This window comes from Urocampus carinirostris, chromosome 14, assembly GCF_059441175.1.
Source record: "Urocampus carinirostris isolate Australia breed hairy pipefish chromosome 14, RoL_Ucar_1.0, whole genome shotgun sequence".
Classification (NCBI taxonomy): domain Eukaryota; kingdom Metazoa; phylum Chordata; class Actinopteri; order Syngnathiformes; family Syngnathidae; genus Urocampus; species Urocampus carinirostris.
The window spans coordinates 14,724,939-14,740,876 of record NC_142362.1 but is presented as its reverse complement, the minus strand read 5'-3'; the positions used below and the strand labels follow the sequence as shown (position 1 = coordinate 14,740,876).

The window sequence follows — 15,938 nt, the reverse complement described above, 5'->3', positions numbered from 1 at the left end:
AAATTCGAATCGGGAGTCATGGGGGATTTTGGTCCCATGCTTTTTAAAGGTTCAGATAAAATATATTCTTACAATAAATTATTTAGCAAGAATCAGAATCCTGTAATCCCTCATTTATCACAGTTAATGGGGACTAGAGCCCCTAGAAAAGTGTGAAAATCTGCAAAGTAACCTTGACCGTCTTTAACATCCGGTCTGCCGGGCGCCTCTCCCAGTGATAGTTGGCCGGGGACAATAGATCACGGCCCCACAGATACTGTTTATTTTGGGCGGAATGAACAGTCAAAGAAGAGCTGCCTTGCTTAACACAAATTGGCTCTCGGGCCTCCGCTCTCAGCAAAAGCCAAATGGGGATAATGGATCACGGCCAAAACTGCAGTGCATTTGAGACGGGCCAGAATGGCATATCTTCAGCAGCCCCTGATTTCACCAATAGTCCACCGGGATAATGGATCGCAGCCACTACTGTGCATTTCATTTTAGCCTGGCAAGAAAGGCACATCTGCTGACAAAAAACGCCTACTGCCGATCCCTGCTCACAGCAATCTGGGATCAAGGATAATGTATCCAGTCACTTTTTGGTGACAAAATTGCTAAAAAATTCAGAAAAAATGTGCTTAACGCCTACAATTAGAGATAATGGATCACAAAATATTTTTAGACCTGGAATGCCCTGTTACTGCAATGCACTGTGTGCAAAGTATGAAATGCAAAGTAGCAAGTGATTATAGTTAGGGGATGATAAGCCTCCTACCACCAGAGGGACCCAACCAGGGTTTGAACTGGACACAAGTGTGTCTAATCACCAGAAACTTGTGACCAATTATCCTGAACCCTTTATAAGGACATTTTGATCATTACATGAGGTCGGGTCATTTTCAGCTTTCATTCTTTTGCCATGCCTGGTCTATTTGTTTCTGGTTTCTTGTTAAGACATTTTGTTAGTTTATTATTTTATTCCTTGCATTTTTCATTTCCAGTTTTTGTCTTTGTTTCTGGTTCGGACATTTTGTTGTTTTGTGAAATCTTGTTTGCAACTTTGTATCTCCTATTGTTATAGAATACCATCCCTCTTTTTGAGCACTTCAGCCTCTAATTCCCCCACATGGGTCCGTCACCCCCAAAACCCAACAATTCTAGTAGTATTCATTTGTTTTTTTCTACTTTTATTCATATATCTCCAGTTTTTTAGTCTTGATTGTTTGCTGTGTTATTAAAACGAGGCGTGATTAGATTGGTTAATTTATTTTTAGAGTTTTTTTTTCGGTGAATAACAAATTTGAGAACAGTGGAATGCTTTTATCGGAGCTTTTCTCGTGCAAAATCCAGCCCAACCTTGCCCAGACGCTAGTCTGGGGCGCCCCCCTGGTAAATCGAGTTTGCGACCTGCCCTTGCTACTTAATACATGGGGAAAATGCATTGCTGTCATGTTACATAATTCCGAGGAGGGCCAGACAAAAATAAAAATATGAGTCCTTTTCATTTCTGGCCAGCAGAGCGCGCTGTTGTCATTTGAATCTCAGCTTCATGGCGGCCTGCCCTTCTTCACATCTAGAAGTTGTGTAACAAGTACAACCACTGTGTGTAGAGCACGTGAAAACAAATAAAGGAAAGAGTATCGACATGTTTCCGGGAATAAATTGGAACTATTCACTTCCACTTTTGCCTCTTGAACGACGAACCGCTTGACGCCCTCCGAAAATTCACCTACGGGGTACGTATAGTGAGAACATGTGTACGCTTCTGCTTTGTTTTTATGTTGCTCGGCATCTTTGTGCACGTCAGTTTGAAACTTTTCACTTTTTTATCAAAGGCTGCTTTTAAACTTTAGAAAACCGAGTTATATTTTACTTATTTTATTGTGTTATTAAGTTGTGACATTACGACTACCACGTCGATTTGTTAGCGTTCAGTACAAAGTCTTAAAGCCTCAGACCTGTCACAATATGAATTAAAATATAAACTTTGAAATCTAACGCTGTGCCGAAACATGAATGAACACCTTTCAAGAAATTGAAAATGTACTAATAACCGGGAGTGTAGTAAGACTACATTTTCACCTCCCATACAATAAAGATACACTAAACCCCCGAGATACGACATGAATCCGTTCAGATTTGGAGATCGTAAAGTGAAAGTATAACAAGGGATTAAGACCTAGAGTAATTAGCTAATGCGTATCCCCGGTACCACTGAAAACAAGTCAAGTCATGTTTACTGTATTTGCATAGCCATTTATCACAAGGAGTCTCAAAGGGCTGCACAGAACACAGATAATTGCAAACTACAGACTAGTATTACACCATCCCTTGATCTAAAACCTGCATGAGGCCAAGGGAAAACGCAAAAACCTCAACATGAGGTAAATGAAGAAACCGTGAGAGGGGACCGCACATGAGGTAATCCCCTTCCAGGATGACCAGGCTGCAACGGATGTTGCAATAACATCCATCCATCCATCCATTATCTATACCGCTTATCCTCAGTAGGGTCGCGGGGGTGCTGGAGCCCATCCCAGCCATCTTCAGGCAGTGGGCAGGGGACACCCTGAACTGGTTGCCAGCCAGTCGCAGGGCACACAGGGACAGACAATTCGCCCGCTCATTCACACCTAGGGACAATTTGGACCGGCCAATTAACCTGACATGCATGTTTTTGGAATGTGGGAGGAAACCGGAGTGCCCGGAGGAAACCCACGCAAGCACGGGGAGAATTTGAACCCATGACCTCAGAACTGTGCCGCACACGCGCTAACCACCGCGCCGCCGTGCTGCCATTGCAATAACAGTACACCGATATTGCCAACGTGAAATATAAGTCATTCATAAGCCATAGAATAGAAGAGTGTTTTAAGCCTAGGTTTCAGATCGAATCTCAGTGGGCAGAGCATTCCACGACACCGGGGCCCGAATGGAGGACGCTATCGAAACTGCTAACAATAAAATAAAATAAAATAAACGGTATATAGTATTACTTCTGTGTATGATGCGTGTATATGATTAAATAACACAAATATACTGTAAATGTAAAGGAGAAATTAAATTGTATCTATCTTTGACATGATTTAAGATGGTCGAGTAGAGTAGCAGGTGGATCATGAGGGGGCAAACGGCAGATTAAAAATGAAAATGGAATTAAAAACTTCTACACGTGAGGATAATCATATGCTTATATTTCCCTGCTTCATGATGCAACATCGCTATGCAATGTTGTGAGGGAAGTAATTTGTGTGCCTTCTGCATATTTTCCTAATAATCCAATGCTTCGTTTTCATGGTTGTCATGTTTTTGATTCTTCTTCTTGTACCACTGCAAGTTTTGGGACCAATACTGATGGCAACTACATAGTATAAACAATGCAGAATAGTATCAGCTCTGTGCAAAATGTCACTAAGCACACAAGATTCTGAACTGAAATATGACAGAAAGGCACTGTGAGAAGGAAATAGCACGTCGGAATTTATAGACGTGTCTTTAGAAAAGTCATTTCTGTGCAAAGGGAAATGGATTTTATGTACTTCAATCTTGATCAAAACTCAAGACTGTAGTATCGGTGACATTTTCCGTCCGAAAATATGTGGTATTAAGCATCTGTAATATCTACTATTAACTGTTAGCTTTTAAGCTAGCTGGCTGCTAGATAGATGGATAGATACTTAAACCATCCTGTAGGGAAATTCACACTTCCAGCAGTATCCTTGTGTTAAAAAATAAAATAAAAGATATAGAATACAAAAATACCCAATATAGCGTGTTAATAAAGGGCATTTAAATAGTGTTACAAAAAATATGCACTGTAATAAAAATAGGGTGATATGCAAATGTGGGGTTGGGGTTTAATGTGGACTTTTACTCCCCCGGGTGGAGTTAAAGAGCCTCATGGCATGAAGGAGAAATGCTTGAGCAATGCCTGGGAAATTCTACATTAGACCTGCGAGATCCACTTAAGCTTTTGGAGGCCTGAACGGCACTCGCATAGGGATATCTTGGTAGAATGAAATTGAGTAGAATCCATTTGTAAGTAGGGCTTGGTTTCATTGCTTTTGATGGACTTACCTACAGAATTTGAGAGTAGAAACAAGGACTTGTTTTTTTCACATTTGTTTTTTGTCCCCTTTCTAATCAAGATTCAAACGGGCACAGCATCAGTGTTTGTATGTGTTTGTTTACATCCACTGAACCCTTGTTGAGAAGGACTCAGCATGTCATTTGAAAAATAATTTTTTTCAGCAGCACTGTTTGTACACAACCAAATATTTTACTACACCTGAAAAATGGCGTGGGTGTGTGCTCAAAGCTTAAACAATGCATACATTTACATGCAGGCAGTAATTCGATTAGAAACACTATTACCGTGATATGAGTATGCATACGTGCACAAAAATCACATTAAGGTCTTAGTCCACCGGTGAGTACTCAGATTGCAATGGTTTTTTTCTGATTACTGGTGCATGTAAACACATTTGAGTAATCCAGTTGCTGGCACCCATGATCAGTTTATATGCTGCAATACGGTGGGACTGGTAGTACAGATACGAATGATACACACAAACTACGGTTTACTCACTAAAAAGGCAACATGTAATTGGGTGTTTTCTCCGGGTTTATTTCATTTGTATTTTCTGCCCCCATCACGGAAATGCTACCGTTGTATCCATCCATATATAGTGTAAGTTTATGCTTATGGCAGGCCATGAACAAGCCTTTCTAGTAAACGCACCAATGCAGCTCACTTTTAGATAGATAGAAAGAAAGATACTTGATTCACAGACTTGTTCCAATTGTATCCATCCATATGTAGTGTAAATCCACGCTTTTGGCAAGCCATATAAGAGCACACATTGTAAAAAGATGGGACGCAGTAATCGAGCCCACTTTTGGCTCACAAAAGCATGGTACTTTGTTGAGTTTAGTGACTGACAAGAATGAAATCATCCTTTATTTTAAGTTAAAAGTAAAATGCATAAAATCTATTTGCTTAACGCCGTATTTCCCGTTTCACTCTTGTACTCAATATATAGTTATTGTTTATATGCATGAAATAACTCATTTGGAATGCGCCAATAATCTTCTAATACCGCCATTATGTAAACGTAGTCAATGATGATTATTTGAAACCAGTTTGTCTGTATAAAGAACTGCAATCCAGCAAGTCTGTCCTTAGAAACATACATTTGTTGTTTTATAGGTTAATAGTGTGTTTACTCCGATTGCCCCTCCCTCCATGTAAGTCGACAGATTTCAAGTTAGCACTTACCAAATCCAGTTTTTCTACATTTACTCTCAATTTCCAGGAAATAAAGTCCACGAATGATCTAAATGTGGTAACTTTTACAGTCAAAACCACCTTCTTCACAGAATTGATTCAGTTCTTGTATTGCATTGCTTCAGATTGGCAGGAACCTATTAAATCGTCTTCCGATTGTACGTGAGGACAAGTCACTCGGCTGTCCGTGCCACTTTTTAGTATTGCTGTCACGCAGTCAACCGTCCATTGAGAAACGTCGAGAACGAGTGGCGCAATGTCACCGGGCCCCCGGTGACCCCCACTTGAATGGACACATAATACTGAGGGCCGGGCCCCGCTGAGCTGCTTCCTGTGAGGTTTGAGTGTAGCGTCGAATGTGTTTTAATGGTCGCCGAGCAATGGCTCCCCTCTGCGACAATTGCGCAAAATCCATCGGCGGACAGCCATCCCAATGAAGAACAAGGTAACAGCCTTTTAAAAGCGCTAATGGCTCAGCTGCAAATTGGGAAAGCCAGGAACAATAAAAGAACTACACTTTGATTTAATTATAGTAGTATTATTTATTTGGGAAGAAATACTTGGTTGCTTTTATGGACTAACAAAAGCAGCCATCTGTTTTAAAGTTGTTTTTATCCTGCTATTACTTAATTTTTTGTGTTTCCTTTGAGTAAAGGGCTTTGGTTTAAGTTTGGGATATTTTGACTATTGCAGCGGTTCAAATCAGAATGAGGATTTTGCTGCACTGTTGCAAAAAAGAACAAATGGTATTGTGCCATTTGTTTCAACGTGGTGTCTTTAAATCAAGCAAGAAATAGTGCAGGCCCAATAATATTTCTCTTTTAGGTATTTATTACAGGTTTATTCTGTAGTGCCATGTCTAATCTTGTAAACAATTTTGTAATCAAGAAGAATACAGAGGATTTGAATTCTAATAGTTTCATCTCGATGCTAAACAACGACGGCTAAACATGTTTCTCAATTAGATGAATCCACATGCTTTTCCGAAGACAGTGTCAAGCAACACACCGCTTAAACATCCTAAAGCAGGAGTCACCAATGTGGTGCCCACGGGCACCAAGAATTCCCCCTTAAAACAGCTGAGTAGCCCGTGGATCAGTTCTGAAAATAGCCGACCAGCCTATTTTGTTGGAAATTTGACTTCTAACTCATCTTCTAAATCATTGACAAGCTCCTGGTTGAAAAATTGTTGGATACCCCTGTTCTAGTTTTAGACGTTTTAGAAGAACTGGTTTGAACTGAAAAATAATTGTTGGGTTTTCATAGCAATACTTTAATCACTCGTTTATAGTGGCTAATGGGGATCAGAACACCCCAGGATATGTGAAAATTCGCAGTTTTTCTAAATGTGCTTTTCCGGCTCAAGCTCCCAACAATAGTCGACAAGGGATAATTCAACGCAGCCACAACCAAGCTTTTTATTTTAGATGGACCAGAACAGCAAGCCTCCGAACAAAAGTGCCTCCTAGTGGTCCCCGCTTAAACCTAGAGTCGCCCGGGACAATGGATCACGTCCGCATAAGTGCTGTTAGGGAAGATAATGGATCATGGCTAAAACAGATTTCTGTTCATCTTAGGTGGGCCACAATAGCACATTTAATCATCATCAGCCATAAAGTACAGTAGAATGATGGATCAAGGCCACAACCGTGCATTTCATCTTAGGCTGGCTTAAGTGGCACACCTCCCAACTTCTGCAGGTCCTCGCGCACAGGTATATGGGACTGAGGATAATGGATTGCAGCCGCATGAGTGCAGCTCATTTTTGGTAGGAAAAAATAGTTGCCAGGCCCGACAAACGTGCGCTCTGCTAGTCTCGGCAGGAAGAAATATAAGATCAGGGATAATGGATCGTGGAATACTTTGCAATTTGTAATGCACTGAGACCGCAAAGTACAAAGCGTGAAGTAAGATCGGATTACTGCACATACTTTTTTCATAGAATAAAACAACAAAGAAATGCGGTTATAAGCAGGAAACACTGAGGAAAAAAATGTAATGGATTTTCATGACAGAAATTTCCCTGCAAAAGGTAATCACACTTGTCTTCCTTTTCCAGAAGCAGACATCAGCACCAAGCGTCAGAATGAGATGTCGTCTCAGAGCGGCTCCTTTGTGCAAATCAAGTTCGACGACATCCACTTCTTCGAGAACTGCGGCGGCGGCAGCTTCGGGAGCGTGTATCGGGCCAGATGGATCTCCCAGGACAAAGAGGTGGCGGTGAAAAAGCTGCTCAAGATTGAGAACGAGGTGGGAGTCGTAATTGCTCAGGGGCTTTTCATGTAAACGTTGTACTTTTTAATTGTCACTGTAGTAATCATTTTAATTGCCGGCTCATTTAGTGGGATGTGGTGACTTGCGTACACATCATCCATGGTCATTATACTCCCCCACTATACCAGAACGGTTTTGCAAAAGAAACATTGGCAAATCTAGGTTGGCATGGTTAAGACACGAGTGCCCCGGTTCAAACATGGCCTCATTGTTTCCGGGACAATCTCCCTAAAAACTTCATTTGCCGGCATCTGATAGCGCATTTTGAGTTTCTTTCATCACACTAGTACAAGATCACAGACTGAACTTCAGTCAGCTTTACAGCGATCAAGCCTTGTAACTAAAAAGTGTCATCCTTTAAGTAGGGAAGCAATTGTTTGCTTAATTACAGTGTTTTGCTACAGTTACAGATAAATGCTTGTGTCAGATTTCTCTTCACTCTGCTTTCTCTCCTTGAATACCATTTAACTAAAATATAGAAAGTATTGTGTTCTATCTGACACCACCATCTATTCATATGACAACCACAGCAATTTACATCTCATACTTTGACAATCATAAGTAAGCATTAGTATAGATAAAGGATTACATTTTGAAATAGGTTTCAATCATAAGATTAGCTCGTAGGCCTAGATTTTAACGAAGTTTGAGTTTCCTATAAACATGAAAATTGAATGTATACATTATTTTTTATCATTTTTGTGTATACACCACCCAGGCTGAAATCCTCAGCGTCCTTAGCCATCGGAACATCATCCAGTTTTATGGCGCAGTCGTCGAGGCTCCCAACTATGGAATTGTCACTGGTATGTGATGGATTTTTTTTTAAATAATGTACACTAATGCCGTTTACATTTATTGTCTTTTAAACATTTTCTATTCACCCTAAACTGGAGGGGTATATTATTTCATTACAATGTGTCCTTCGAATCTTTGAGCTCTGGCTGCACCAATACAAGGCTAGACACTGCAGCCAGTTTACCAACAAACACGGCTAAATGGGGCCAACCGTGATTTGCATTTTGCATTTGGCATCAGGTGTGTTGGGGCACTTTTTGGAGTAAAAAGACACAGAGATAATGTCGGCGAGTATCAAACATTTTTGATAACTTTGTCGGCAGTAGTTTGGGAGGAACAGTGTGGATTTACAAGAGGAAAGGGATGAACAAATCAGATTTTTGCAGTGAGGCAGTTGTGTGAAAAGGTTATAGCCAAAGCATAAGAAATTTAGAGAAAGCATATGACAGGATAGATCGGGAGGCATTGTGGCAATTGTTAAGGATATCTGGGCTGGGTGGCAGGTTGCTGCGTGCTGTGCAAAGCTTGTATGAGTATGGTAGAAATATTTTTCTTTTTTTCACCCTTGAATCAAGTCCTCAATTTATACATCCAAATTGAACAGCAGTATTTGAAGAAGACTACAGTTATCTTTCTGTGTCATCTGAGTCAAGTCGGTGGAGTTTCCTTTAATCCTGGAGGAACAATGACCTACGAATGCAATTTGGTCCATTACCGCGGCAGCCACTAATGATAGCAATATAAAATATTCTTACATCCAGAACACATCCCTATCAGACACCCTAGCCACCTCAACAGGCCATTTTCAATGCAGTAAATTTCACAGTATATTTTATAGAAAGATTTTGTGTTACAAAAATAATTTGCAAATATTTCTTGACTCCTTTTCAAACTTAATATTTTCATAATGTACAACCACAGATGCAGTTCTGCACCACTCACAAAAAAAAAGTTGCATCGGTGGTACAGATGGAAATTTTTTCTTGAGCCTTTGACCAAAACCACACATTTTCAAAACTTGTTCAAGGAACAGATTTTCAGTACTTTTTGATCCTATTACAAGTACTTTTTCCCAACAATAACCACCATCAACTCTTTCACAGCTAGCTCAACAACAAAATAGTACTATGGCGTATAAAGTCGTCTGTGGCAGTGAATGAGTTAAAATGACAGTTGAGAAACCTTCCACTCGTTGCAGTGGTGTTCATCTTTGAAACAAAGAAATGAATCATGTTAAAGTAGCTAGAGTCTGTGCCAATTAATCAAGAGTGAATCATATTCTCATATGAATCTCTGCAGTGATGATTTAATATCCTTTGTAATATCCTGTGTTTACATAATGGTCCAACAGCTAACATTATCTCTGCATGAAACTCTCCGTGTTTATTGCCGCCGCCTTGAGCCACATACAAAAATAGAAAAAAAAATCTATATGAGCTTGTAGTTAACAGGAGCAAAGGTTGTTTTAACTACAACGCCAGAATAAAGAAAACAGACGAGAATTTGCAATTCATTTTTGCGTATCAGAGGCCCACATGTCGCAGTTGTATATCTGTGGAATGAGGAAGTATAATATTAAAGTGCAAAGGGCAATCACAGGCAGGCATTGACTGGTTGTAACATGGTGTTTTGTCTCACTTATGTTTGCTAATTTATGTTTCAAACTAACATACAATACTGTGATGCATGTCCACTAAATAAGAAGCAATGATAAGGGAGTTAGCCTTAGCTAAATACTCATTTTTGTGTATGGAATTCTTGTTTTTTACTTTTTGCTTGCATAATCTTTGTAAAGGTATATTTCTTGAGCTATGGATATTATAAGAAATCATTTAAGCAACTCTGCTATCAGGGCAGAGATGTTATAACAACAGAGTATTCTTAAGTATAGGGTCGCTCGAGGTCCGAATAATCAATTTGGTTGTTTTACTTGTCTAGAATACGCCAGTGGTGGATCCCTGTACGACTACCTCTCCTGCGATGAGAGTGAAGAAATGGACATGCGTCACATTATGACATGGGCAACTGAAATCGCAAGGGGTGAGTAGAATAAATTTCTAACTGGCTACTAACTAACGAACCATAGCTGACCATTCAAGTACCTTTTGAAGCAATCGCATAAAAATAAGGTCAACTACCGCAATGGCGTCCGTAGCTGACGATATTTTCACGTTACCGTGTGGAATAGTATGATTCTTGTCACACAGCATCAACACAAATTCTTTTGCGTTCCCCCAAACTTTGCATTGTTCGTGTGAATGACTTTGTGAGTTAGGTGCCACATAAAATGCCTCTAAACGTCTCTAAATTGCCTGTCTGCTATCGGTTGACATCATATAAGATGCGGGTCTGTTATTGGTTAGTGCCACGGCTTCACGAACATGCAGATTTGCGCTTGGCTGATTTCCCTCCCACGATTCTCCCTTTCTTTCTTTTTGTTCAGTTCTGAATTTTATATAACAAACTTTAATTTGTTTAGCTCTGGATCCAAAGACCTGCAGTGATGCCAAAGTGGGACAGAAAACATGATAACCATGGAAATGAAGCTTGCGATTTTGAAGAAAAAAAGGCAAATGCATCCTAACTCTAGTTCAGGAATATAGCCATAACCAAGCGACGATCAGGGCGAATATTAGGAATAAGGAAGTGATATAGACAACAAAATCTTCTAAAGGTGGTGTGAAATCATTTTTAATTTTAATCAGCTGTCTCTTTCCACCTCTTTATCCACTTACTAAATCCACTATACCAACAATATACATGTTTATTATATTGGAGTAGTTATTACCATATATGATTTTATCACCATACCTTTAACATGTATATCAAATTTTCATGTGTTTACTGGGGGTTTGGAAAACATAAGCCAATCACCATATGTTTTTATTCCGTGCCATTTGAATAGATTTGAACATAATTGTCTTGATTGTCATTGATATAAACATTGTGAAACTTTGTATGCAACAATTTCACCTCACTATTCCCACCTAAAAAACGATGAATGTTGAATTCCGGGTTCTACTGTATTTGGTGTTCATTAAATATAATGCAGTTGTTTCCTCTTTTCCTAAAAAAGAGAAAAATTGGACGACTGGAATTCATCGCAATGAAAATTCAACCCCCCAAAAATACAATTTTATTTCAATGCAAATGTATTCGTATTTAAACAAATGGAGATCACTGTATTTTCACGACTGCAAGGCGCACACAAAAGCCTTTATTATTTTCAAAAGCTGACCATGCACCTTATAATACAGAGATCCCTATATATGGATCAATATTGGTCCTGCAACTAAGGCAAGCAGCCGCCGACCCGATTTTCCCCTGTGGGCGAAGTAGTCCGCGGTGTATGCTGGGATATAATTACCGGCGTTTCATTTCCTAACCAATGTGTCTCTCATCATTTAAATCGGCCACTATTGGCTAAACTTATTTGGAGGTAAAGGAGGCGGGTCTTATTTAGCATTTACAGGCTTGTATAGCGGGAAAAAACAAAGCCTGCAATTTGCCGAAAAATATGTGAATCACATGTTTAGTTGCTCTACGGCCTGGAGAAAACAATTTTTACTACTGTAGTCTGTATTTGTAAACAGGAATTATGGGGCTAAACAGACAGCCAGCAACAAGCAACGTCCATCGATGCAGATGCTTCTTGGCGGATTTTTTTCTTTTATTTGTCGGCATTGTTGCGTGTTTTGGAGTACGTACATATTTTACATGGTTGGATTTAACACACTCACGGATGTAAGAGGACCATGGTTGCATATTATTATTGAACGTGATGGCTGCTAGATGACTTTGGTGAACTACCCCGGCTTTATGTTTTCCCAGTATCTTGTTTCAGACTGATCTTGATGTTTCTGTGATGAGTCTATTTTTCAATTCAATTCAACTCCAAGTGTTTATTGTCATATACACAGTAAAGAACCATGTTTCCCTACACAATAAAATTCTTACTTTGCTGTCCACACAGTTGTCAGCAAAAAAGGAAAAGAGATTGGCATTTCTTGAATCCCAAGAGTTAACCTTCCTAATGATATGTGGAATGACGCATTTGAGTGATTGGTGACATTGTACAGACACTGTATCCGTACGTGTCTAACACGTATTTGCTTCTTCGCGAGCCGTCGGAATGTTAAGGGGTTAATAAGTTTGACTGAACTATCTAACTGCTTTTTGGGACGTTCCCACGGTAGCACCTTATAGTCCGGTGCGCCTTATAGTCGTGAAAATACGGTAGTTGGGATGGATTTTTATTACTCACTACAAATGTCATCCAAATACCTTTTTTGGTTACCTTTTTTCTGTCCATCCAGCAAGGTAAAAACAACTAAAAGTCAGTATAAATAATTAATTCCCATCTTTTTTCTCTCTTCAGGTATCCACTACTTACATTCAGAGGCTCCTGTAAAGGTGATCCACAGAGATCTAAAGTCAAGGAATGGTAATTTTTTTTCAACAATAGAATGCAGCCAAATCACAACGTACACCTGCACAACCTGAGTAGAGCCAGTACAAAAACATTGATTTTGCATCCTGATAATTCACAGTTCTGCTCAGGAGGCCTAATATTTCAAGTGCATGTGTTTGTTATTGGTTTATGTCATTGTAATCACAGAAGAAAATTGTTTTTTCTTTCAGTTGTGATAACGGCAGATAAAGTCCTCAAGGTGGGTATATTTTAATTAAAATATTCTTTACTGTTATACAGTAATACAGCATAGATACTTAAATAGTATGCAAATGACAAAATAAAGTCAAAATTATTAGTCATTATTAGTCAAAATTACAGTCAAATTATGGTATTTCACTTGTGATCTTATTTTGTTGGTCCTTTTAGATTTGTGATTTCGGGGCCTCCAAATTCCTGACGCACACAACACACATGTCCCTGGTGGGAACTTTTCCATGGATGGCGCCCGAGGTCATTCAGAGCCTACCGGTGTCTGAGACTTGTGATACCTTCTCATATGCTGTGGTGAGTGGAAACGGAAGCTAACTGTAAAGAAATTATGTGTATGTGTCCTGTCATATAACAATTTAGCTTGACGAAAGTTGCTGTTTTTTAAATGTGTCATCAGGAAAAGTGGTGTTGCAGTAACACCATATCCTGGGTGTGACTCTGTTGACACCCAAACTACGGGCAGTCACATGATCACGAGTCAACGTGTGCTTTCGAGTGATAACTGTAACAACAGATGGTGCAGTTTGTTGTGAGAGACTATTTTTTACGGGAAGTTTATCAAAATGTCAGGTTTGTTTTAACGCTGAGATACCAGTGACTCGTGACTGGAAAAGAAGATTCACATTGTTTAGCTGCATGGGATCAAAACTCTTCATTTTGGGGGCGTGCGGGTATTTTTAAACTTTGAAGCAACCGTGTGTATTATTTAGAGCATCTTAGTGATGCATACACTTGATTTGAAAAAAAACCCCAAAAACAATCTTGATCTGGATCAGTGGGCCCCAAAGTCAACCTGGGCCCGGATCCTTAGTAAGTCTTTGAAGAAGCTCCTGGACCCCAACCTTAACTTTCACCAATGCCATTCTGGTACAAAGGAATATTCATTTTTTGTGTCCTGGACTCCCCTTAAAGGTGTTTTTCACTTCCTGGGGGTCAGTGGACTGAACCATGAAAAATTCTCATTTTGATAATAAGAAAAAAATACATGAACTGTTGCGTAAACATGCATTTTTTTAAATATTTGTCAGTCGAGAAATGAGCATTTATTTGACATATGATCATTCTCACCTAAAGGGAGCTGACACGGTTGGCCGTCCTCTTGCTTTTTACTTATTTTCTTTTGCACATAATTTTAATCATTTATTTTACTCACAAATAGATAACATTTAAAATTGAGTAAAACATATTCCACTGTAAGACAGTTTTTGCTCCTTTTAAGTATTATTTCTGTTATTTGTCCTTGTTTCTCTTTTCATTTTTCTTTTTCTTTTATTTCTTTTTCACCTTTCTCTTCCTTTTTCCTTTCTTCATTTTTCTCTTTTACTTTTAATTTTTTCATATTTTTTCTTCTTTTCTTTACTTTTTTCTTTCATCGCGAAAGGCTAGGCTAAGTAGTGAGGGAAAAGAATGTGTTTTTGTCACTTTAAGTCGTAACCTCTTCCGTGTGCTTTTAGCATTCGTGATGGGTTGCACAACACCATACGGAGACATCTATTGGTCAAATATTATACACTTTACCTCTAGCTAATGCATATCTCAATACAAAAACATCTGGATGTCAACATATTTAGTCTTCTTTCTGTGAAAAATGTCATGCTGGACTGAGAAACTGAGAAGAATGACAGGCAAACTCTAATGTCTTTTGTGTGTATGTATCGAATTATTATATGCTTTCCAAAACATTAGATTATAGAAGGCCATTATTTTATTTAAAACACTTTATTTAGTATGTGTGTGTGTGTGTGTGTGTGTGTGGAAGGGGGCTTATACGATTTAATTCTGTGTCACATTTTCTAGGATATGTCACATAAGTAGTCAATCACAGAATGAAACGTAAGAAAAAAAAATATCGACCTTTTCTTAAAATGTGCATGTTTTTTTAAACAGACTATGTCAATTGACCATAATTGTCTTTGCAGTCATTGCATTGAATACATGACATTTTTTTATGACGAATTGTTTTTAATTTAAACGCGCGTCTGATTTTGTTTCAGGTGCTTTGGGAAATGCTGACACGCGAGGTTCCATTCAAAGGCCTGGAAGGCTTACAGGTGGCTTGGCTGGTAGTGGAAAAGGAGGAGGTAAGCGATCATGGTAACACCCAATTGTAAATACTGCACATTCGTACATCAAAAGGGGAAGCAAAAATAATGTTGCATAATACAAGACTGTCTCAGAAAGTATGAATATCGTGATAAAGTTCTTTTTTTCTTTGTAATTAAATAAAAAAACGCAAATGTCATACATTCTGGATTCATTAGATATCCACTGAAATGTTTCATGCCTTCTATTATTTTAATAATGCCTTGTAGGTCATCCTTTTTATATCATTTTATCTTATATTTTAATTATTTTACATTTCATTTTTAATTTTATTGTTTGTTCATGCAACATCTGTTGCAGCCTAGTCATCCTGGAAAGGGGATTACCTCATGCGTGGTCCCTTCTCAAGGTTTCTTTGTTTTCCTCATGCTGAGGTTTTTGAGTTTCTTGCCCTCTTGTAGGTTTTAGATCAGGGGATGGTGTAGTCTCTAGTTTGCAATAGTCTGTTGTGATTAAGGGCTTTAAAAATAAACATGATTTGACCTGACAATAGTTAAATAGCTATTGGTACGTATTTCGTTTTTTCCCCAACCTAAGCTGCTGCTCACACGTGCAAGATTTGCTAATAGCGTACAGCACAGGATTCGAATGACTGGACCTAAAATCAAGTTTGAAAACATTCATAAATACATAAAATATATTCTGTACCATGATTTTATCTTTAAAAATCATATATTTCAACACAGCAGCAGCTTGTGGTGGGGAAAAAACTAACATGCAAAGAATCCAATACTAAAAAAATAGTATCTAATTTAAAGACAATGATTTTAACCTGAAAAAAATTAATCTGTTATGTCTTACAATTTCTTATGA

The 15,938-nt window shown here is 38.7% G+C and overlaps 1 protein-coding gene across 1 annotated transcript in view; it reads left to right on the top strand.

The window, feature by feature from the left end:
* Positions 1-1,296: 1,296 nt before the first annotated feature.
* map3k20a (mitogen-activated protein kinase kinase kinase 20a) overlaps positions 1,297-15,938 on the top strand; it is a 39,651-nt gene continuing 25,009 nt past the window's right edge. Inside the window, exons 1-8 of the mRNA XM_088352458.1 lie at positions 1,297-1,715; positions 7,326-7,516; positions 8,259-8,346; positions 10,277-10,378; positions 12,717-12,782; positions 12,980-13,008; positions 13,179-13,316; positions 15,017-15,103. Of these exons, the coding sequence (XP_088208584.1) occupies positions 7,358-7,516; positions 8,259-8,346; positions 10,277-10,378; positions 12,717-12,782; positions 12,980-13,008; positions 13,179-13,316; positions 15,017-15,103 (669 nt within the window). The 5' untranslated portion in view covers positions 1,297-1,715; positions 7,326-7,357. The remainder of the gene's footprint in view (positions 1,716-7,325; positions 7,517-8,258; positions 8,347-10,276; positions 10,379-12,716; positions 12,783-12,979; positions 13,009-13,178; positions 13,317-15,016; positions 15,104-15,938) is intronic.